General features: G+C 42.5%; 1 protein-coding gene across 1 annotated transcript; it reads right to left on the bottom strand.

Annotated features, from left to right (window-relative positions):
- Positions 1-6,712: 6,712 nt before the first annotated feature.
- On the bottom strand, positions 6,713-11,084 carry LOC121557225 (proline-rich nuclear receptor coactivator 2-like). The gene is made up of 3 exons (XM_041871066.2): positions 10,908-11,084; positions 10,071-10,292; positions 6,713-9,680 (listed from the first exon to the last, which is right to left on the bottom strand). Exon 3 carries the CDS (start codon positions 9,652-9,654, stop codon positions 9,184-9,186), a length of 471 nt encoding a protein of 156 aa, XP_041727000.1. The 5' UTR covers positions 9,655-9,680; positions 10,071-10,292; positions 10,908-11,084; the 3' UTR covers positions 6,713-9,183.
- Positions 11,085-24,282: the final 13,198 nt, after the last annotated feature.

Consider the following 24,282-nt stretch of genomic DNA (forward strand, 5'->3'; position numbering starts at 1 on the left):
AATAACTTTTCTGATGGGCACCATTATGGAAAATCTATCAGTTGCAGTTTTTCATTTGATATCGGTTTGTATAAAATACATTGCAATTTGCAACTGAGTGAATGTTAACTATTCTGTTCACTTCCACGGCTCTGTGAAGTCCAGACAACTGCTTGTTTGGGCAAAGTGTGAATGTCCTCTGTATCTCAGCTGGTAGAGCACGGCCCTTGTAACGCCAGGGTAGTGGGTTCGATCCCCGGGACCACCCATACACAAAAATGTATGCACGCATGACTGTAAGTCGCTTTGGATAAAAGCGTCTGCTAAATGGCTTATTATTATTATAGCATAAACCTACCTAACCAGTTTGAATACAATGGGAAATCACATCCAGTTGATGGCCCATCAGCAGGCTGCTAAGAGAGCGTCTGTGAGGGTGTTGTGCCTGCAGGAACAGTCGTGTGCTTTTTTTTTTTTACATAATCGTGTAGGTTAACAGGAAGAATAACCCGAATTAATAAACCTAGCTGGTATCGATATCAAACGATACGAATATCATTCGAAATTATTAATGATGGAGCCGGCCCACCACTAACTGTTCGTTTGGAACGTCTAAAACACTTACAGTTTAGTTGAAAATGCGATGGAAACACATTGAACTTTAGATTTTTATTCGCAACAAATCAATTTGGTGGAAATATAGCACTTGTGAAAATGATGCGCATATTTGCTTTATGCGGATTCTACAATATTTGCATGAAAACCTTTCGCCAATTTGATGGAAACCTAGTTACTGGGGGTGGATAGGAAAGACAGTAAGATTTATTAAGATTTTACCAAACATGGTATCAACAAAAAGATTAAACTAGCTGAAACGAGTCACCTACGATTCTCCACATGGCAGCTTCTAGTCATTGTTGCTAGCTAGCTATCTGGCCATCCAGAATCACAACACATGCACATCGTTTTTGTGACGACGTCAGCTAACCCGTCTATAACGGGGCTGACTTCTCACCTTTAGTCCTAATGTCATGAACTCGGCATCATCATTTCCATGTCTACCCCACAGGGTAAGGACTATATCCAGCAAAATCTGGAATGGTTCTGCTATTCCTTGTTTGTCCATATTTATATTTATATTTATAATAATGGAGCCATACAGGGAGTACCAGTACCAGATCAACAGCTGAAGTCGGAAGTTTACATCCACTTAGGTTGGAGTCATTAAAACTCGTTTTTCAACCACTCCACACATTTCTTTTTAACAAACTATAGTTTTGGCAAGTCGGTTAGGATATCTACTTTGTGCATGACACTAGTCATTTTTCCAACAATTGTTAACAGACATTATTTAACTTATAATTCACTGTATCACAATTCCAGTGGGTCAGAAGTTTACATCACTAAGTTGACTGTGCCTTTAAACAGCTTGGAAAATTCCAGAAAATGATGTCATGGCTTTAGAAGCTTCTGATAGGCAAATTGACATCATTTGAGTCAATTGGAGGTGTACCTGTGGATGTAATTCAAGGCCTACCTTCAAACTCTGCCTCTTTGCTTTACATAATGGGAAAATCAAAAGAAATCAGCCAAGACCTCAGAAAGAAAATGGTAGACCACAAGTCTGGTTCATACTTGGGAGCAATTTCCAAACGCCTGAAGGTACCACGTTCATCTGTACAAACAATATAGTACGCAAGTATAAACACCATGGGACTACGCAGCCGTCATACCGCTCAGGAAGGAGACGCGTTCTGTCTCCTAGAGATTAACGTACTTTGGTGTGAAAAGTGCAGATCAATCCCAGAACAACACCAAAGGACCTTGTGAAGATGCTGGAGGAAACAGGTACAAAAGTATCTATATCCACAGTAAAACAAGTCCTATATCAACATAACCTGAAAGGCCGCTCAGCAAGGAAGAAGCCACTGCTCCAAAACCGCCATTAAAAAAGACAGATTACGGTTTGCAACTGCACATGGGGACAAAGATCGTACTTTTTGGAGAAATGTCCTCTGGTCTGATGAAACAAAAATAGAACTGTTTGGCCATAATGACCATCGTTATGTTTGGAGAAAAAAGGGGAAAGCTTGCAAGCCGAAGAACACCATCCCAAACGTGAAGCACAGGGGTGGCAGCATCATGCTGTGGGGGTGCTTTGCTGCAGGAGGGACTGGTGCACTTCACAAAATAGATGGCATCATAAGGGCGGCAGGTAGCTTAGTGGTTAAGAGCGTTGTGCCAGTAACCGAAAGGTCGCTGGTTCTAATCCCCGAGCTGACTAGGTGAAAAATCTGTCTATGTGCCCTTGAGCAAGGCACTTAACCCTAATTGCTCCTGTAAGTCGCTCTGGATAAGAGCGTCTGCTAAATGACTAAAATGTAAATGTAATGAGGAAGGAATATTATGTGGATATATTGAAGCAACATCTCAAGACATCAGTCAGGAAGTTAATGCTTGGTTGCAAATGGGTCTTCCAAATGGACAATACCCCCAAGCATACAGTCATGGTCAAAAGTTTTGAGAATGACACAAGTATTGGTCTTCACAAAGTTCGCTGCTTCAGTGTTATGAGATATTTTTGTCAGATGTTACTATGGTATACTGAAGTATAATTACAAGCATTCCGTAAGTGTCAAAGGCTTTTATTGACAATTACATTAAGTTTATGCAAAGAGTCAATATTTGCAGTGTTGACCCTTCTTTCTCTGCAATCCGCCCTGGCATGCTGTCAATTAACTTCTGGGCCACATCCTGACTGATGGCAGCCCATTCTTGCATAATCAATGCTCAATGGGATTAAGGTCTGGGGAATTTCCTGGCCATGGACCCAAAATTTCGATGTTTTGTTCCCAGAGCCACTTAGTTATCACTTTTGCCCTATGGCAGGACTGATGGTAGCGCTCACCTTGTCTTCTCCGGACAAGGTGTTTTCCGGATGCCCCAAACAATCGGAAAGGGGATTCATCAGAGAAAATGACTTTACCCCAGTCCTCAGCAGTCCAATCCCTGTACCTTTTGCAGAATATCAGTCCATCCCTGATGTTTTTCCTGGAGAGAAGTGGCTTCTTTGCTGCCCTTCTTGACACCAGGCCATCCTCCAAAAGTATTCGCCTCACTGTGCATGCAGATGCACTCACACCTGCCTGCTGCCATTCCTGAGCAAGCTCTGCACTGGTGGTGCCCCGATCCCGCAGCTGAATCAGCTTTAGGAGACGGTCCTGGCGCTTGCTGGACTTTCTTGGGCGCCCTGACGCCTTTTTCACAACAATTTAACCTCTCTCCTTGAAGTTCTTGATGATCCGATAAATGGTTGATTTAGGTGCAATCTTACTAGCAGCAATATCCTTGCCTGTGAAGCTCTTTTTGTGCAAAGCAATGATGACGGCACATGTTTCCTTGCAGGTAACCATGGTTAACAGAGGAAGAACAATGATTTCAAGCACCACCCTCCTTTTAAAGCTTCCAGTCTGTTATTCTAACTCAATCAGCATGACAGAGTGATCTCCAGCCTTGTCCGCGTCAACACTCTCACCTGTGTTAACGAGAGAATCACTGACATGATGTCAGCTGGTCCTTTTGTGGCAGGGCTGAAATGCAGTGGAAATGTTTTTTTGGGATTGAGTTCATTTTCATGGCAAAGAGGGACTTTGCAATTCATCTGATCACTCTTCATGATATTCTGGAGTATATGCAAATTGCCATCATCAAAACTGAGGCAGCAGACTTTGTGAAAATTAGTATTAGTTGTGGCAAAATGGCTTAAGGACAACAAAGTCAAGGTATTGGTATTGGAGTGGCCATCACAAAGCCCTGACCTCAATCCTATAGAAAATGTGGGGGGAGAACTGAAAAAGCGTGTGCGAACAAGGAGGCCTACAAACCTGACTCAGTTACACCAGCTCTGTCAGGAGGAATGGGCCAAAATTCACCCAACTTATTGTGGGAAGCTTGTGGAAGGCTACCCGAAACGTTTGATCCAAGTTAAGTGGTGATCCTAACTGACCTAAGAGAGGGAATTTTTACAAGGATTAAATGTCAGGAATTGTGAAAAACTGAGTTTAAATGTATTTTAGCTAAGGTGTATGTAAACTTCCGACTTCAACTGTATAACAATACACATCTAAAAGAAAAATAATGGAAGTAAGACATTTTAGGACGAGCATTATTGGAGTCCGGAGTGTGTAAGTGTATATATATATATATATATATATATATATATATATATATATTAGTACCAGTCAAAAGTTTGGACACACATTCATTTCAGTGTTTTTCTTTATTTTTACTATTTTCTACATTGTAGAATAATAGTGAAGACATCAAAACTATGAAATAACACATATGGAATCATGTAGTAACCAAAAAAGTGTTTAAAAAATATATTTGAGATTCATCAAAGTAGCCACCCTTTGCCTTGACGACAGCTTTGCACACTCTTGGCATTCTCTCAACCAACTTTATGAGGAATAATTTTCCAACAGTCTTGAAGGAGTTCCCACATATGCTGAGCACTTGTTGGCTGCTTTTCCTTCACTCTGCAGTCCAACTCATCCCAAACCATCTCAATTGGGTTGAGGTCGGGTGATTGTGGAGGCCAGGTCATCTGATGTAGCACTCCATCACTCTCCTTCTTGGTCAAATAGCCCTTACACAGCCTGGAGGTGTGTTTTGGGTCATTGTCCTGTTGAAAAACAAATGATAGTCCCAGGGACTGGGAGACTAATCTGAATCGAGGGAAAGATCAATGGAGCAAAGTACAGAGAGATCCTTGATGAAAACCTGCTCCAGAACGCTCAAGACCTCAGACTGGGGCGAAGGTCCACCTTCCAACAGGACCACGACCCTAAGCACACAGCCAGGACAATGCAGTAGTGGCTTCGGGACCAGTCTCTGAATGTCCTTGAGTGGCCCAGCAAGAGACCGGACTTGAACCTGATTGAACATCTCTGGAGAGACCTGAAAATAGCTGTGCAGTGACGCTCCCCATCCAACCTGACAGAGCTTGAGAGGATCTGCAGAGAAGAATGGGAGAAACTCCCCAAATACAGGTGAGCCAAGCTTGTAGCATCATACCCAAGACTCGAGGCTGTAATAGCTGCCAAAGGTGCTTCAACAAAGTACTGAGTAAAGGATCTGAATACCTATCTAAATGTGATATTTCCTTTTTTTGGCAAACATTTCTAAAAACCTGTTTTCATTTAGTCATTATGGGGTATTGTGTGTAGATTGAGGGGGGGGGGGGGACTATTTAATCAATTTTAGAATAAGGCTGTAATGTAACAAAATGTGGGAAAAAGTCAAGGGGTCTAAATACTTTCTGAATGCACCATGTGATGATGTATAGACAGTATATGTAGTAAATCTTAAGAATACGTAGGATAGAATAGTATATGTACAGCAATAGTTAAATAGGATGGCCTTGACTAGAATGCAGTATATACATATGAAATGGGTACAACAGTATGTAAACATTAAAGTGACCAGTGTTCCATGTCTATGTTCATAGGGCAGCAACCTCTAAGGTGCAGGGTTGAGTAACCAGGTGGAAGCCGGTTAATGACAGTGACTGAGTTCAAGGCAGGTTACTGGGTGGAGGCCGGCTTGTGATGGCTATTTAACAGTCGGATGGCGTTGAGATAGCTGTTTTTCAGTCTCTCGGTCCCAGCTTTGATGCACCTGTACGGACCTCGCCTTCTGGATGATAGCGGGGTGAACAGGCTGTGGCTCGGGTGGCTGAGCTTGTTGATCTTCTTGGTATTGTAGATGGGTGCTGTAGATGTCCTGGAGGGCATGCAGTGTGCCCCCCGGGAGGCGTTGGGCAGACCGCACCACCCTCTGGAGAGCCCTGCGGTTGTGGACGGTGCAGTTGCCATACCAGGCGGTGATACAGCCCGACAGGATGCTCTCAATGGTGCATCTGTAAAGGTTTGTGAGGGTCTTAGGGGCCAAACCAAATTTCTTCAGCCTCCTGAGGTTGAAGAGGCACGGTTGCGCGTTCTTCACCAGTCTCTGTGGGCGGACCATTTCAGATTGTCAGTGATGTGTACGCCGAGGAACTTGGAAGCTTTCACCTTTTCCATGGCGGCCTCGTCGATGTGGGCGTGTTCCGTCTGCTGGCCATGATCAGCTCCTTCGTTTTGTAGAAGTTATTTTCCTGGCACCACACCACCAGAGCCCTCACCTCCTCCCTGTAGGCTGTCTCGTCGTTGTTGCTAATCAGGCCTACTACTGTTGTCATCTGCAAACTTGATGATAAAGTTGGAGGCGTGCATGGCCACGCAGTCATGGGTGAACAGGAAGTACAGGAGGGGGCTGAGCAGGCACCCTTGTGGGGCCCAATCGGCATAGTGGAGTTGTTGCCTACCTTCACCATCTGGGCCCCTGAGCTTAATGATGAGCTTGGAGGGTACTATGGCGCTGAAGGCCGAGGTGTAGCCAATTTATAAAAAAAATTGTATAGGTATTCCTCGTCCAGATGGATCTATTGGGGCAGTATGCAAATTGCAGTGGGTCTAGGGTGACGTGATCCTTAACTAGCCTCTCAAAGCACTTCATGATGACAGGAGTGCTAGTTACCTTCACTTTCTTGCTGTGGATATCAATATTCTATGAGTATGTGCAATTATCAATATAACCATGGCTAACTGTTTCAAATGAATACAGGATGCTGTACTAAATGTAGGAAATGGTTTGGAATAATGAGTGCATTCAGGAAAAGACAAACACAAAGTAGGGGGGAAAGGGAAGGGATTTTATTTGTTGGGGTTACTTTTTGTTTAGACCAATTAAAGCAGTGCTTTGGAGTTCTTTTTTTAAAAGTCAAATTCAATCAAGTCTGGACATGTGGCATAATTTCATATTCATTGGTGACAGTAAACACATGGGACAAATTTAAATCCAATTTGTTTTGAAAGCCTTGAGACTTCTACATGTATGAATCATTAGCAAAAACCAACAGGACACATTTCTGTAAACAAAACAACTCAAAGAATATCAAAATAAAAGCAGATAAACAGTTTAACAATAACATAGGGCCAAATTCAATTATTTTCTGGCGGAAGAACAGCAGATAATTGAAGGTGGTTTTAAGATATACATTTTTGGTCAAACATTACCTAATCAAAAAATAGAAATCAATGTTGGTTCAACAACAGAATTTTTCAATGTTGGGTTAAAATGTAGTCACAATCAAGTTGACAAACTCAAAATTCAGGGCACGTTTTCCAGACACAGATCATAAGTAGTCCTGGATTAAAAAACAAATTTCAATGGAGATTATCTTTTGAAATAGTTGTTTTAATCCAGGTATGGGGTCAATCTGTATATGGGAAACCAGCCCCCAGTGGTTGTCTCAGTAAATACATTTCAGGCTATAGCACATCTGGAAATTAAAACAAACAATTCATACATATCGAAGTCTCCTCAGAAAGGTCAAATTTAAGTTACATTTTTGCACACTGCATTTTTTTACCCTACACTGTGCATAATACAAAAAAAAAAAAATATGTGCAAGATCACTGGCAATATTACACAGTGCAGGGGTATTGACAAATGCTATAGGCATATTTATTTTTTACAAAAATATTCAGTATTTGAAGTCAAGACATGTCCTTAGCATGACTTATACATTCAGTGTTAGTACTAAAAATACTTTATCAAGCAGGTTTAAAATCACCCTGCAAAATGTACATATGCTACAAGTATTTTTATACATGTCATTATTTACATGGCTCTTTTTCTTTAACTTATTTCAAGCTCGTGAGCTCCCTTTTGTCGTCTCTAAGATGGCCATTACAGTTCCCATTCTGCAAAGAAAATAATAAAAGACCACCTCCCCTCAAATTAGATCCTAGAGGGAGATAGTCAATTAACCACCCACTGATAAAAGGGCATCTCAGCCTGTAACTTATGAAAACAATTTTGATTGCAGTGCAAGAAGAGTAGGGTGCAGGAGGCAGTGAGTATCTGGAGATTGCTGCTGGAGACATTTTAAATGTAAACAGGTCCACTGGCCTTGCGCCTACCGTCCTCTGCCACGTGACGCACTTCTCAACTTTGCACTCCCTCGTAAGAAACTGGCACACAGCAAACAGGGCCATGACATAGGAGATAGGTTGTGAAACTATTACAGTCCCAGTTGAATGGCCCTCTTCCGCATTGTTTACCGTGTGGGGCTTCAGTAGGGAAGGATATAGTTTGAAAGTGGCTAATAACAGTACTGATTGCATTGAAAAAGTGACCCAGCGGACCAAATTCCCTGCGCCACTCAAGCCAACGTGGTTGATATGGCACTGATAACCACGTCAGAGAGGCAAGGGAGATATGGCAAAAAATCACAGCTAAATACATTGCTTTGGTTAAGACAAAACGGACTCAATGTTTCACAAATAGACAAAATAATGGTATGATAGAGCTGCAGGCCTTGGACCAGCACAACTCCCATAGTGCAGTGCGCACAGCGCAATAAAAAAGTACAGGAGTTGAACGTTCCAAGGCCTGTGTGCCATGGCCTCATATTACACTACAGTTTGAGGTTATACTTGTGACCTGTACTCACTACTACAGCTGATTCCCTCCTGAAAGATAGCTCTGGTTTCCCTGCAGCACATAGTGGCTTTTACATCCCCCAAAAACCAGAGGTAAAATAGTAAGTCAAACCAAAAAAATGCTACAATTGTAGGTTGTGCTTCAGGCACCACCAGGTTGTCAGAGGTGAACTCCTTAATGATTAACAGAACTTAACGTGCCAATGTAAGAATTACCTGTCCACAGAAATGGACTGTAAATGAGACTGCATTAAGTGTATACTAACAGTATCCAACCCTACCGTTTGGGAAGAAAAGCCCACAGACTTGCTATAATGGCCAACCAAAAAAAACAAAAAAAGAACAGAGCATGAATACGAAGGATATCCAGTTCATCGTTAGTGACAGAAACAGACTCCAATGAGAGCATTCTCCCCCACCGACAAGGCTGCAGCGCTGTAATATATGGTTTCCTAAATGTAAAAAATAAAATAAAGGATGACTAACATTTGCAGCAGAGATCTCCCTGCAACATGCCTCCCACCCTTCGAAGACCTCCATCTAAAAATAGCTAAAAGTGTATTACAGCGCTGGGGCGTTCCAGGCAGGCAGGAGCCTTCAGAGGGGCATTCGTTCACACGTTGGCCTTGAAAGGTCAGGTTATGGGAGTCCATCTCTAGGCATGTACCTTGAGGAGGCTCTTCAGCTGGAAGGCCATCATCTCCCTGCTGTCACGGGTACCCATGGGGACCCAGTGGCTGGGGGGCTTGGGCAGCACACTGGGGGAGGGTGGCTCGCTGAACTTGGCCCCTGCATAGCTCGGGCCGCCACACTGGGCAGCTAGAAGTGTGTTCAGGTGGGACACAGCGCCCTCCCAATTCTGATCGTAGGCATTGGCAAAACGGACAGAAGCGTTATTCTTCTCAGCCGACGCGGCCAGCCGCGCCTCTGGAAACCAGGGGTAGGCTAAGCCCTTGCGGTGGCCATGTTGGTGAGGACCTCCCGCCGCCCCTGAGGATGGTACTGTTGTCACTCCATTCTGATCGCGGACAACTCTCTGCTTGGCCCGGCCCAATTGATGGTTCTTCTTGGGCAATGGGCGCTCTGGGTGGGACACTGGAATGTTGTACCTCTCTCCGCCTCCCATGCTGTACTTTTCACACTATGTGTCACCTGAAGGAGAGACACATTTAGGTTAATAATCCGAAGAACATTGAAGCAATTCATTTCTAACATTAGAGTCATTTTGCAGACACTCTTATCCAGAACTGACAAGTGCCTTGCTCAAGGGCACATACCGATTTTTCGCCTAGTCCGCTCAGGGATTTGAACCAGATGACAAGTGTCCCCCGCTGACAAACCCGTTTTAACAGTATGGTTCTAAAAAAATTAATAAAATGTATATGCTTGATTTATACTTAAGACGGGCAAAATATAAGTAACAGAACTGCTGGAACAAATGTGCATATCTGAATCTACTTCAAAGATATCAATTGGGCTACGTGCAAAAGTTCAGCCCTTCCCCCACCTGATAGCAAAAACAGTGTAGCAGCCATTGCCTACCTCTTTGTTGTTAGAAAGTTGAATGTGCAGAGATGTTTCCGTCTTAATTTCTCCTTTCCAATTGGGCTCCAGGTCCTCGAAGTAGTCTTCGGTCTACTTCTCGCTGCACTTTTAGGTCCAGCAAGATCTGGGGTTGTCATGTGCCAATGAGCGTCGTTTTCCCGTGAAGCCGAGTAGAACATCAATTCACCTCAGCGCACGAAAATGCTCCGAGAAGCCGATCTTTAACAAAAAAAGAAAATAAATGGTTATACTCCAGGTACAATAGCACAATACTGCTCGCGTAGAGTGTTCGATAACAAGCCAAGTATGTAAACTGTTGTTACAAACAGAGAATGGTGGCCAGCTTTCGTGTGACAAATATGCATCGTCACAAAGCCAGCTAATGTTAACCAGCGAGATAACTACATTCAGCTGTCTGGTAAAATTAATATAAAAATGTATATAAACTGGTAGTAAAATAATGAATATTCGTTTAATGAAAAATAAAGCAAGAAGTTAACTAGCGTCAATGTTAAGCTATGTAAAGCCACCGCGTAAACAGCGAATAATCCAATTTTTTCACAGGCGTCGAAGAATGCTAACGTCGTTAACTAGCTTGGTGGAACAAAACTCGGTCGATTAGCTGCAGAAAATGGTAAAATACGCCTAGGTTAACCGTAAATTGTGCTTGTTAACATTACTCTACTGAAGTTAATGTATTCAGGGTTCTTATTCTTATTGTAAGTAAATAGCAGTCTATCTAGGTCACTCCTCTGGCAACAAAACAAAGAACACCACTCATATGGCGTCACAAATTCTAGCTAAATTAACTTAGCTAAAAACTCCGGCTCTTACCGACTTCCTCAGGCTTGGTTGGTAAAAAGCCCTTTGTCGGAGATTGTTGAATTGACGTCTGAAATCTATGGATGGAGAATGTAGAAATTGCTATATCTACAAACGTGTGGACCTCATACGGTGTAAAAGATGAGTGTATACTTCTATTGCTCTCGACTGTCTGATTTGCAACAAAATGGAAGCTCGAGCAGGTATATGTAGCTCCGATAGCTGAGCTCTGACCAATCACACAATAGCTCTGTGACCGAAGGACCAATCGGAGAGGCGATACACATACGCATTCATGTCTGTTGCCAGACTGTTGACGTCAAAAGACAAACCTCCCGCCCTAGGCTTCCTTTGTTGAGGGCATTTCCATGAAGAAGTGGTAAAAACAATAAGAAAACCACCCTTTAGATTGCTGCTTCGGCAAAAGCTAATGCTGGGTTTCCGAATGAACAATTTACAAAATATTTCATGATATGTAGACCTACATGACTGGATAGTTTGAGTAGCCTACACGAACCAGGTTTCCATCCAACCTTTTTGTGCGAGTATAGAGCTGTTGGCTAGAGTGCACGTGCCACGACCAGAGTGGGCACATTCGCTATATAACGCAAAATGTGTTGTGACAAAACCATCAGTAGAGTTGGAAATGCAATGGAAATCCATTTCAATAGTATTTAACGACAAAAGTTATTTTTATGTGCACTACGTCATCACGCACAGCCTTTTATCAAAAAGTAAATTTGATGGAAACACAATTTGTGGGAAATCCGCATATTGTTTATATTGGTATTTGAGAATATTCGCATGAAAATCTGTTGCCAATTGGATGGAAACCTAGTTTGTGAGAGAAAATCAATCAGAGAGATCAATTCCTGCTGAGATTATGATATGCTTTGCTACTCAATGGTTCAGTATTATGTAATCTCAGATGTCATCACAAAACCAACTCGGTAGCAGCCATGATTTGTGCAAGGTCTATTCCTCAATATAACAGCATTTCTTAATATATTTATAGTGGCTTGTATATATATATAACCGTAATAAAAATACAATAAAAAACAACAACATATATATAGATTTTTATTTTTTTATTACGGATATAATATGGCTGATCTCTTATTTGAAAAAAAGAAACAACATTTAACCGGATTTCCTGTAGTAGTGGGTGGGTGATTCATGTGAAAGGAAGAGCGCAGCTGCAACAGGCTTTCGCAATTTTCGGCAAATGACTATTAGCAGTTACTTGCTAACAAAGGGCCCAAGCATCACCATCCCCTCTCCCCTCCCAAATCCTCAGGTTTCACGCTGTGTGACAATACATAGATCAAAACCTGCAGGCCGAGTTGTTGAAATTGGGGTCAATCGTGAGAACAGCAGGAAGAGTGTCCATTCCTGACCCACCCATGAAACTATGACACCATCACCACGCACACATTGTTGTTTTGGCCATTCGTTTCCCTCTCTGGTCAAAGAGAGTCGCCAGTCTGAGCTTCTTGATTGCTGGCTTGGTTCCTTCTGCCTGCGGGGTAATTCGCTCCACAGGCGGTTGGGGGAGAAAGGGAAGGCTGTAGTTTGGACAGCTGTTACGTGTTAAAATCAACAACTCACACAGTTAGAGTGCAAGGTTAAAAGGGCCTCTACTCATAACCCAGGGCTGTAAATTGTGAAAAATACAGTTTCATCCTACTAGAGAGTATTTAGTTTATTGTATGTGTATTGCAGGCCTCTCCAGCCAGTGTCGTTATATGAATAAATTGTGTGCTGTAGTTATTTCTCACACATGTGCTCAAGATGGTAAAAAAATCCCTATAGCTTATTCCCTTTAATAATTTGGTGTGGTGTATTTAGGGTTCAGGATTATTGACCATAGATCATAAAGTGAAAGACCTTTTACTTGATTGCATTAAATAACTTTTCACTCTCTATAAACCCCATCCCTAACTGGGTCACTGTGGTGGCCCATATGTAAATATGATTTTTAATTGTTTTGGGGCACTATAGTCAGCCACTGTCAAGATGTAGGTCTGTTATTAACAGTATTTTCTCACTCAGTATCTATGTGGGTCATGTTGTCTCTGTTGTTTGATAAAATACTCAAATGACATGCCCCTAAACCTGACCTAATTTTACCATTGCAAATGTTACCTAATGTTAACTTGGCTGTGAACATAGAACAACAATAGTGCAAGTCCTAACATATTACACTAGAAACCACAAAGACCGGATTTATAAACCGTTTCCTGCTATCATACCACTAGGTGTCAATGTGCTGCATCCTCTCTGATTATGGGCTCTCCATTTGTACACAGTGTCTGGTTCGTTTGGAGTAATTGCATTTGCCATTGCCATGGAGATCTCTCCAAGCCGTCTGACAGTGGCAGTTTATTTCAGGACACGTAAGGAGATCTGCCCCCATTTTACACAATTATAGGAGGATATCTTCTGTTTTCAGAGACGAGAGCAGCACCTCAGACCAGACCTCAAACAACAAACCTTTATGAGGACAATAAATACGTCTCGCCTGTGTCTGATTTCAGCTTCCATGTTTTACATCAGAGCATGATTATAATCTGTGGTAATAGTACAGTTATAACAGTATACACTGTGAGTCTGTGACTTATTATAGAACCTCTTGTTCTAGATTTTGAAGGCTGGGTTTAAGTGTTACATATTTATAGCAGGTCCAAGTCTACGGGACAAAACAATTGTATAATGGTTACAAGGGATGAATTCCAATAACTGTGCTCGCCTACGTATGACACTCATCTGTGTCTCTCACTGTAAAAGAGGGTTGTTGCAACATTTTGCCTGTCTATCAACCCATCTATCAACCTTGGTTTCTCAAATGACTGCCTCGCCTGGTTCACCAACTACTTCTCAGATAGAGTTCAATGTGTCAAATCGGAGGGCCTGTTGTCTGGACCTATGGCAGTCTCTATGGGGGTGCCACAGGGTTAAATTCTTGGGCCGACTCTTTTCTCTGTGTATATCAATGATGTCGCTCTTGCTGCTGGTGACTCTCAGATCCACCTCTACGCAGACGACACCATTTTGTATACATCTGGCCCTTCATTAAACACTGTGTTAACAAACCTCCAAACGAGCTTCAATGCCATACAACACTCCTTCAGTAGCCTCCAACTGCTCTTAAACACTAGTAAAACTAAATGCATGCTCTTCAATCGAACGCTGCTGGCACCCGCCCACCCGACTAGAATCACTACTCTCGACGGGTCTGACCTAGAGTATGTGGACAACTACAAATACCTAGGTGTCTGGTTAGACTGTAAACTCTCCTTCCAGACTCACATTAAGAATCTCCAATCCAAAGTTAAATCTAGAATCGGCTTCCTATTTCGCAACAAAGCCTCCTTCACTCATGCTGCCAAACATGCCCTCGTAAAACTGACTATCCTACCAATCCTTGACTTCGGCGATGTCATTTACAAAATAGCCTCCAACACTCTACTCAGCAAATTGGATGTAGTCTATCACAGTGCCATCCGTTTTGTCACCAAAGCCCCATATACTACCCACCACTGTGACCTGTATGCTCTTGTTGGCTGGTCCACACTACATATTTGTCACCAAACCCACTGGCTCCAGGCCATCTATAAATCACCGCTAGGCAAATCCCAGCCTTATTTTAGCTCATTGGTCACCATAGCAACACCCACCCGTAGTATGCGCTCCAGCAGGTATATCTCACTGGTCATCCCCAAAGCCAACACCTCCTTTGGCCGCCATTCCTTCCAGTTCTCTGCTGCCAATGACTGGAACGAATTGCAAAAATCTCTGAAGCTGGAGACTCTTATCTCCCTCACTAACTTTAAGCATCAGTTGTCAGAGAACCTTACCGATCACTGCACCTGTACACAGCCCATCTGAAATTAGCCCACCCAAGTACCTCATCCCCATATTGTTATTTATTTTGCTCATTTGCACCCCAGTATCTCTATTTGCACATCATCTCTTGCACATCTATCATTCCAGTGTTAATACTAATTGTAATTATTTTGCACTATAGCCTATTTATTGCCTTACCTTCATAACTTGCTACATTTGCACACACTGTATATATTTTCTGTTGTATTTTTGACTTTATGTTTTGTTTTTACCCCATATGTAACTCTGTGTTGTTGTTTTTATTGCACTGCTTTGCTTTATCTTGGCCAGGTCGCAGTTGTAAATGAGAACTTGTTCTCGACTGGCTTACCTGGTTAAATAAAGGTGGGGGAAAAAAAAAAAAGTATACCTTGAGTGAGTACCCAGTGTGTACTACACACCCATGTGACAAGTCCTTGCAAGGGTTGGGCCTCCTCAGGCCAGAAGCTATGTATGGAAATCAGGTCATTGGGAGGCTCTTCTAGGTCACACAGGAGTATGTAGGAGGTCACATAACCCAAGTTGTCAAACTCTCCTGACATGGGAACACACGCTATCCCTCTCACACTCACCCTATTTTGGGCAAGAGGTTGGGTGTGTTTGTGTAGAATTAATGATGACTACAAATATATTGTTTAGTGATGCATACAAAGAGCTGAAAGGAAAACCAACAGGCTGTTGCAATAGCGTTTTACATTAGGTAATCTGTTGTAAGCAAATCACCAACTGTAACACAATGACTGTGACTTTGTTCCATTAAACTGAATGGAGGGAATAGGACACAGTCAGACTACACTTTAAGTGAGGGGTTGTATCAGTGCCTTTTTTCTCTCCTTGAGTGAGGCGGTGGGGGAGGAAATTTGATCTTGAGGAGACAGCACTCAACATTATGGCTATGAAAAGTATGAAACCTGGCCTGAAGCTCTTTCTCATTGAATGTATAAGGAGAATATACTTTTTTTTATTTGGTTCTGGGTTCGGAGACTAATGTTTATTTAGCTTATTGTATAACATTTAAAATAATTCAATTAATAACCATAAAAGGTATAGTAGGTGCCAAATGCTGAGCTTGTGCACCTGTTGAGACAATGCCAGAAATGAGAAAGTGGAGGAGCTTAGCTGCCTGCTTGTAATCAGATTTCCTCCCTCTGCCCCGCCAAATCTGTCAGGTCACTGGATAGTATACTGCCTCTACATCATGCATGGTCAACTGTAGTGAGTGGGTCAATGCCGGACCAGACCATCTTTTTCAGTCCAAATGTGTTCAATGTTTTGTATAACATACATGTACTTCTATATTTGTTGTAAAGCTAAAATAGTCTAACATTAATTATTTCAGATTGCCTATGGGTAAATTAGCTTTTATAACCTGATTAGAATATATTAACATATTATTGAATTAATATGTCCTAAATGACATTTTCTTAATTTAGACAGGCTAATAAAGTATTGTAATTTTCTTCCCTGTGGGATTTCTTTAATTTATTATTTCTAGACAACAGTACTCAACAAACTTCTGCTTGTCTCAATCATACCACTTCCCCTACAAACTTTTACCATTCTTGAGTTACTCCAATAGGTATAGTAGTTGTTACAGCTGTAGGTTATTTTTTTCACTAACTGGTTGTTAGTTAGTGTCGCCCCCTATTGCTTAAAAACAACATTACATTCTGGTTGTCTCATTGTGCATGGCCATAATTCAGTTGAGGTTGTCACAGCAAAAACTCAGTGTTACTGTGAAAATAATTTCTGTATTGAGCAATGTGCAGGAAATACAACTTTTGCACAATGAGGGAATCTTGACACAATCATGCCACAATGGAAGAGCATAAAGAACAGATCATATTCAATTGGGGTTTCAAGCTCTCAGTTGTATCAAGCTCTGAATTGTGGACTACAGGAAAAAGAAGAGGACCGAGCACGTCCCCATTCTCATCGACGGGGCTGTAGTGGAGCAGGTTGAGAGCTTCTACAGCTGCACCATCGAGAGCATTCTGACTGGTTGCATCACTGCCTGGTATGACAACTGCTCGGCCTCCGACCACAAGACACTACAGAGGGTAGTGCGCACGGCCCAGTACACCACTGGGGCCAAGCTTCCTGCCATCCAGGACCTCTATACCAGGCGGTGTCAGAGGAAGGCCCTAAAAATTGTGAAAGACTCCAGCCACCCAAGTCATAGACTGTTCTCTCTGCTACCGCACAGCAAGCGGTACCGGAGCGCCAAGTCTAGGTCCAAGAGGCTTCTAAACAGCCTCTACCCCCAAGCCATAAGACTCCTGAACATCTAATCAAATGGCTACCCAGACTATTTGCATTGCCCCCCCACCCCTCTTTTACGCTGCTGCTACTCTCTGTTTATTATCTATGCATAGTCACTTTAATAACTCTACCTACATGTACATATTACCCCAATTACCTCAACTAACCGATTCCCCCGCACATTGACTCGGTACCGGTACCCCCTGTATATAGCCTCGCTATTGTTATTTTTACTGTTGCTCTTTAATTATTTGTTACTTTTATTTCGTATTATTTTATATTGTCTTTTTTTGTGATTTTTTTGGTATTCTTTCTTAAAACTCCATTGTTGGTTAAGGGCTTGTAACAAATATAATTTGTTTTGATTTGATAAAAAAACAATGGTACAATACTGAATAAAGGCTGCAGTACTTTAGAATCAGTGAAAAGGTTATCGTTATCAACCCCTGTGGAGTAAACACAATATTTCATTGCACTTAAGAGGCAATTTCTGCATCACTATTGGCTGCTTTATGGGTAGCCAGAGGTCACAGTCTCTGTCTTTTCTGTTCTTTAACCTTGTTTCTTCACACGTCCTGAAACACAGCTCACTCTCACAGTCTCCTCCCTAGGCACCATTTTAACTCTTAATGCGCAAATGGAATTGACAAAAGGCAGAAAGCATGAACATGCTAGTACTTCAGGGACTACAAACGGTCTCTTTTACTGCACATTGGGGAAATGAATAAATTTATAAATATATTGGAGAAATGGAAATGTGAGGTTGGAGAGAGATGGGGGGTAACCAACCTCTCCATTCATGAGAATTGTATGTGTTAGGAGGACATTACAGAGCGATGGCCCGCCCTGAAATAAATCATCTCTTATGACCTTTAATCATGACCTGTACGACATTAGAACCTGTTGAATTTGTAAATGTAAACATGGATAATAAAATGTAATGCTCTACTCCTAAATGTATAGTCTCACTCAGGTGACATAAATGTATGGCTTCCTTTTCTGTTTTACTTCATCCTTCCCCAAGCAGTATTCAGTATATTCTCATCATAGACCAGTGTCTCTCTCTCCTTCTCTCTCACTCACTCACTGACTCACTGACTGGTTCTGGGGAGCGGAGATAGGTGGAACTCACTGGAGCTGCTGGGGCTGATGTAGCTGAGGTCATCAGTTTGGTCTGTCTTCCTCCTACACCACAACAGAACTGACAGAAAAGCATCCACACAAGGTAAGCACATGCCTTTATTCTTGTATTATTTTAGACTGTGATGAGCCCTTTCAAATCAAAATCAAATCAAATGTTATTGGTCACATGCACATATTTAGCAGATGTTATTGCGGGTGTAGTGAAATGCTTGTGTTTCTAGCTCCAACAATGCAGTAATATCTAACAATTCACAACAATACACACAAATCTAAAAGTAAAATAATGGAATTAAGAAATATATAAATATTAGGATGAGCAATGTCGGAGTGGCATAGACTAAAATACAGTAGAATAGAATACAGTATATACATATGAGATGAGTAAAGCAAAAATATGTAAACATTATTAAAGTGACTAGTGTTCCATTATTAAAGTGGCCAGTGATTCCAAGTCTATGTATATAGGGCAGCAGCCTCTAAGGTGCAGGGTTACGTAACCGGGTGGAGGCTGCCTAGTGATGGCTATTTAACAGTCTGATGGCCTTGAGATAGCAGCAGTTTTTCAGTCTCGGTCCCAGCTTTGATGCACCTGTACTGACCTCGCCTTCTGGATGATAGCGGGGTGAACAGGCAGTGGCTTGGGTGGTTGTTGTCCTTGATGATCTTTTTGGCCTTCCTGTGACATCGGGTGCTGTAGGTGTCCTGGAGGGCAGGTAGTTTGCCCCCGGTGATGCGTTGAGCAGACCGCACCACCCTCTGGAGAGCCCTGCGGTTGCGGGCGGTGCAGTTGCCGTACCAGGCGGTGATACAGCCCGACAGGATGCTCTCAATTGTGCATCTGTAAAAGTTTGTGAGGGTTTTAGGTGCCAAGACAAATGTATTCAGCCTCCTGAGGTTGAAGAGGCGCTGTTGTGCCTTCTTCACCCCACTGTCTGTGTGGGTGGACCATTTCAGATCGAACTTTAAGCTTTCCACCTTCTCCACTGCGGTCCCGTCGATGTGGATAGGGGCGTGCTCCCTCTGCTGTTTCCTGAAGTCCACGATCAGCTCCTTTGTTTTGTTGACGTTGAGTGAGAGGTTATTTTCCTGGCACCACACTCCCAGGGCCCTCACCTCCTCCCTGTAGGCTGTCTCGTCATTGTTGGTAATCAGGCCTACTACTGTTGTGTCATCTGCAAACTTGATGATAAAGTTGGAGGCGTGTGTGGCCACGCAGTCATGGGTGAACAGGGAGTACAGGAGGGGGCTGAGCATTCACCCTTGTGGGGCCACTGTGTTGAGGATCAGCGACGTGGAGGTGTTGTTTCCTACCTTCACCACCTGGGGGCGGCCGGTCAGGAAATCCAGGACCCAGTTGCACTGGGTGGGGTTCAGACCCAGGGCTCCGAGCTTAATGATGAGTTTGGAGGGTACTATGGTGTTGAGTGCTGAGCTATAGTCAATGAACAGCATTCTTACATAGGTATTCCTCTTGTCCAGATGGGATAGGGCAGTGTGCAGTGCGATGGCGATTGCATCGTCTGTGGATCTATTGGGGTGGTAAGCAAATTGAAGTGGGTCTAGGGTGTCAGGTAAGGTAGAAGTGATATTATCCTTCCTTTCCCAACAATACAGAGTTAAAAAGTATGAAACATTTGCTAAATGAAAAAAGGAAATAGTAACACAATAAAATAACAATAACGAGGCTATATACAAGGAATACCGGTACCGAGTCAATGTGTAGGGGTACGAGGTAGTTGAGGTAATTCAGGCGTGTGACCGTACAGTGCATTCGGAAAGTATTCAGACCCCTTCCCTTTTTCCACATTTTGTTACGTTACAGCCTTATTCTAAAATGGATTTAAAAATAAAATGTCCTCATCAATCTACACACAATACCCTATAATGACAAAGCGAAAACAGGTTTTTAGAAATACCTTATTTAGATAAGTATTTAGACCCTTTGCTATGAGACTCGAAATTGAGCTCAGGTGCATCCTGTTTTCATTGATCATCCTTGATATGTTTCTACAACTTGATTGGAGTCCAACTGTGGTAAATTCAATTGATTGGACATGATTTGGAAAGGCACACACTGGTCTATATAAGGTCCCACAGTTGACAGTGCATGTCAGAGCAAAAACCAAGCCATGAGGTCGAAGGAATTGTCCGTAGAGCTCCGAGACAGGATTGTGTCGAGGCATAGATCTGGGGAAGGGTACCAAAAATGTTCTGCAGCATTGAAGGTCCCCAAGAACACTATCAGGCGGAAGCCACTCCTCAGTAAAAGGCACATGACAGCCCACTTGGAGTTTGCCAAAAGGCACCTAAAGGACTCTCAGACCATGAGAAACAAGATTCTCTGGTCTGATGAAACCAAGATTGAACTCTTTGGCCTGAATGTCAAGTGTCACGTCTGGAGGAAACCTTGCACCATCCCTACGGTGAAGCATGGTGGTGGCAGCATCTTACTGCGGGGATGTTTTTCAGCGGCAGGGACTGGGAGACTAGTCAGCATCAAGGGAAAGATGAACGGAGCAAAGTACAGAGAGATCCTTGATAAAAACCTGCTCCAGAGTGCTCAGAACCTCAGACTGGGGCGAAGGTTCACCTTCCTACAGGACAACGACCCTAAGTACACAGCCAAGACAACACAGGAGTGGCTTCGGGACAAATCTCTCAATGTACTTGAGTGGCTCAGCCAGAACCCGGACTTGAACACGATCAAACATCTCTGGAGAGACCTGAAAATAGCTGTGTAGCGACGATCCCCATCCAACCTGACAGAGCTTGAGAGGATCTGCAGAAATGAATGGGAGAGACTCCCCAAATACAGGTGTGCCAAGCTTGTAGCGTCATACCGAAGAAGACTCTAGGCTCTAATCACTGCCAAAGGTGCTTCAACAAAGTACTGAGTAAAGGGTCTGAATACTTATGGAAATGTGATATGTGATATATAAACCTGTTTCTGCTTTGTCATTATGGGGTATTGTGTGTAGATTGATGAAAGAAAAAGTCAATGGGTCTGAATACCTTCCGAATGCTCTGTATATAGGGGTTAGATGATGCTGTCTGATTTTCAGTCTGACCAATGTGTTATTTTTTTAATAGCATTTATGAATTGGTATCTCGTTGCATGTTTTAAAGTGACTGTTTAGAACGTATCAGTCTGTGAAAGTTTTGTGCAATATTTGTGCTGACACTTATGCCAATGTCTCTGTGGGCCAGTGGAGGCTGGTGGGAGGAGCTATAGGAGTACGGGCTGGTATGGAATAAATAGAACGGAGTCAAACATGTGGTTTCCATATGTTTGATGTATATGATACCGTTCCATTTATTCCATTCCAGCCATTACAATGAGCCCAAAAGGCAGAAAGCATGAACATGTTAGTACTTCAGGGACTGCAAACGGTCAGACATCAGTCTCTCTCTCTCTTTCTATCTCTCACTCTCTCTCTCTCGCTGTCTCTCTCTCTTTCTCTCTCTCTCTCTCTCTCTCTGTCTCTCTTTCTCTCTCTCTCTCTCTCTCTCTCTGTCTCTCTTTCTCTCTCTCTCTCTCTCTCTCTCTCTCTCTCTCTCTCTCTCTATCTCTCTCTCTCTCACTCTCACTCTCACTCTTACTCTCTCTCACTCTCACTCTTTCTCACTCAGTCACCGACTGGTTCTGGAGAGCGGAATTAGGTAGAACTCAGTGGCGCTGTAGCTGAGGTCATCAGTTTGGTCTGTCTTCCTCCTACACCACAGCAGAACTGACAGAAAAGCATCCACACAAGGTAAGCACCTGCCTTTATTATTGTATTTTTTTATACTACGATACAGTACACCCCTACAGGGCAAAAAACTACCTTCTGGTTTCTGAGCATCATAGAGCAAATCAGTAGTTGCACAATATGTTTGAAACCTGTTATGAGGGAAATGCTGAACGTGAGAGCATGATTGTTAGGTTCTGAAGCACAAAGCATGCTCTCCTTAGGATTTTGCATGTATATAGATGTTAGATGATACTGTCTGATTTTCAGTCTGTGACCCAGATCAGTCTGTGACCCATGTATTATTTTTTTAATAGCATTTATGAATTGGTACCTCATTGCATGTTTTACAGTGACTGTTTAGAACACATCAGTCTGTGTAAGTTTTCTTGCCTTGTTGCAGTGTCACAACTCAGTTGACACAGTATGTTTCAACATTTGTGCTGACACTTAACCCAATGTCTCTGTGGTCATACTGTAAATCTAAGATATCACCCATGAGTCCTTACTCAGTAATAGGTATTGTGTACTTTGCATTAATTAAGATATGTATGAGTGTCGAAGTACCTTGAGGGACAGAAAAGTAGCCTACTGTGACCTGTCAATCAAAAAATATTTCAGGTCCACCCAGAGGAGAAAGGAAGCCTGAGGTGGTGTAATAAGCAGAGCATATACTCGGCTGTCATCTCCCACAAGCAGATTTAGAAATATTGTTACTCAAGTCAATAAGGGTCTCTGTGAAAAGTAATTTACTTCCTATTTCTCCAGCCCCCATATTCCAAAATATACTTTCATAAAGCAGATATTTGTGATAAAAAAATAATAATGATAATTATTCAGAACCGGATAAAATGAAAACAAAATGAAAGCAAAAATTGGGGCACAGGTGCAATACTGAAAAAAAGTTACCTATTTGTCTGGTTATGAATGTCATATTTCTATAGACACCACAGGGCAGTAACTAGAGTTTGAGTTTTAGTGAGGTCCTTTTTGAAAGTTGAAGCTCATTGACTGCATTTCTATATAATTTGAAAACGTTAAAATGCTATTTGGAGAACAGGAAAAAACAAGCAGAAATGACCCCAGCCATTATCACCTCAGTCGATCTACAAAAAACACAAATCCAACATTTACTTAGAACTAACTCTGCAAATAGCACTGCTGGATGATTTAATAAGTCATAGTCAATCGATCAATAATATAAAAATATTCTTAGCAAAAGTGATTATCTTTAATTTACAATCTGTAGAAACTATCAGAATAGAAAGGTTCAGAACTTTTGTGAAACATCACAGCACAGTGGAAAAATATATGGCAGCTAGAAATCAAAACTGGATGGTCTTCAGAGATAGATGGGAGGGGTTGAGGGTAGCTGAAGGCTGGGACTAAAAACAAACAAAAGATAACTCGCGTAAAATATACTGTCTGTGAAATGTATGTAGAATGTGCATTCGGAAAGTATTCAGACCCTTTGACTTTTTTTTACGTTACAGCCTTATTCTAAAATTGATTAAATCGTTTTTTTCCCCTCATCAATCTACACACAATACCCATAATGACAAAGGGAAAACATGTTTTTAGAATTTTTTGCAAATGTATTTAAAAAAAAACCCGGAAATATAAGTATTCAGACCCTTTACTCAGTACTTTGTTGAAGCACCTTTGGCAGAGATTACAGCCTTGAGTCTTCTTGGGTATGACACTACAAGCTTGGCACACCTGTATTTGGGGAGTTTCTCCCATTCTTCTCTACAGATCCTCTCAAGCTCTGTCAGGTTGGATGGGTAGCGTCACTGCACAGCTATTTTCAGGTCTCCCTAGAGATGTTCGATCTGGTTCATGTCCGGGCTCTGGCTGGGCCACTCAAGGATATTCAGAGACTTGTCCCAAAGCCACTCCTGCGTTGTCTTGGCTGTGTGCTTAGGGTCGTTGTCCTGTTGGAAGGTGAACCTTCGCCCCAGTCTGAGGTCCTGAGCACTCTGGAGCAGGTTTTCATCAAGGATCTCTCTGTACTTTGCTCCGTTCATCTTTCCCTCAATCCTGACTAGTCTCCCAGTCCCTGCTGCTGAAAAACATTCCCACAGCATGATGCTGCCACCACCATGCTTCACCGTAGGGATGGTGCCAGGTTTCCTCCAGACGTGATGCTTGGCATTCAGGCCAAAGAGTTCAATCTTGGTTTCATCAGACCAGAGAATATTGTTTCTTATGGTCTGAGAGTCTTCAGGTGCCTTTTTGCAAACTCCAAGCGGGCTGTCATGTGCCTTTTACTGAGGAGTGTCTTCCGTCTGGCCACTCAACCATAAAGGACTGATTGGTGGAGTGCTGCAGAGATGGTTGTCCTTCCGGAAGGTTCTCCCATCTCCACA

This window comes from Coregonus clupeaformis, unplaced genomic scaffold (genome assembly GCF_020615455.1).
Source record: "Coregonus clupeaformis isolate EN_2021a unplaced genomic scaffold, ASM2061545v1 scaf0151, whole genome shotgun sequence".
Lineage (NCBI taxonomy): Eukaryota > Metazoa > Chordata > Actinopteri > Salmoniformes > Salmonidae > Coregonus > Coregonus clupeaformis.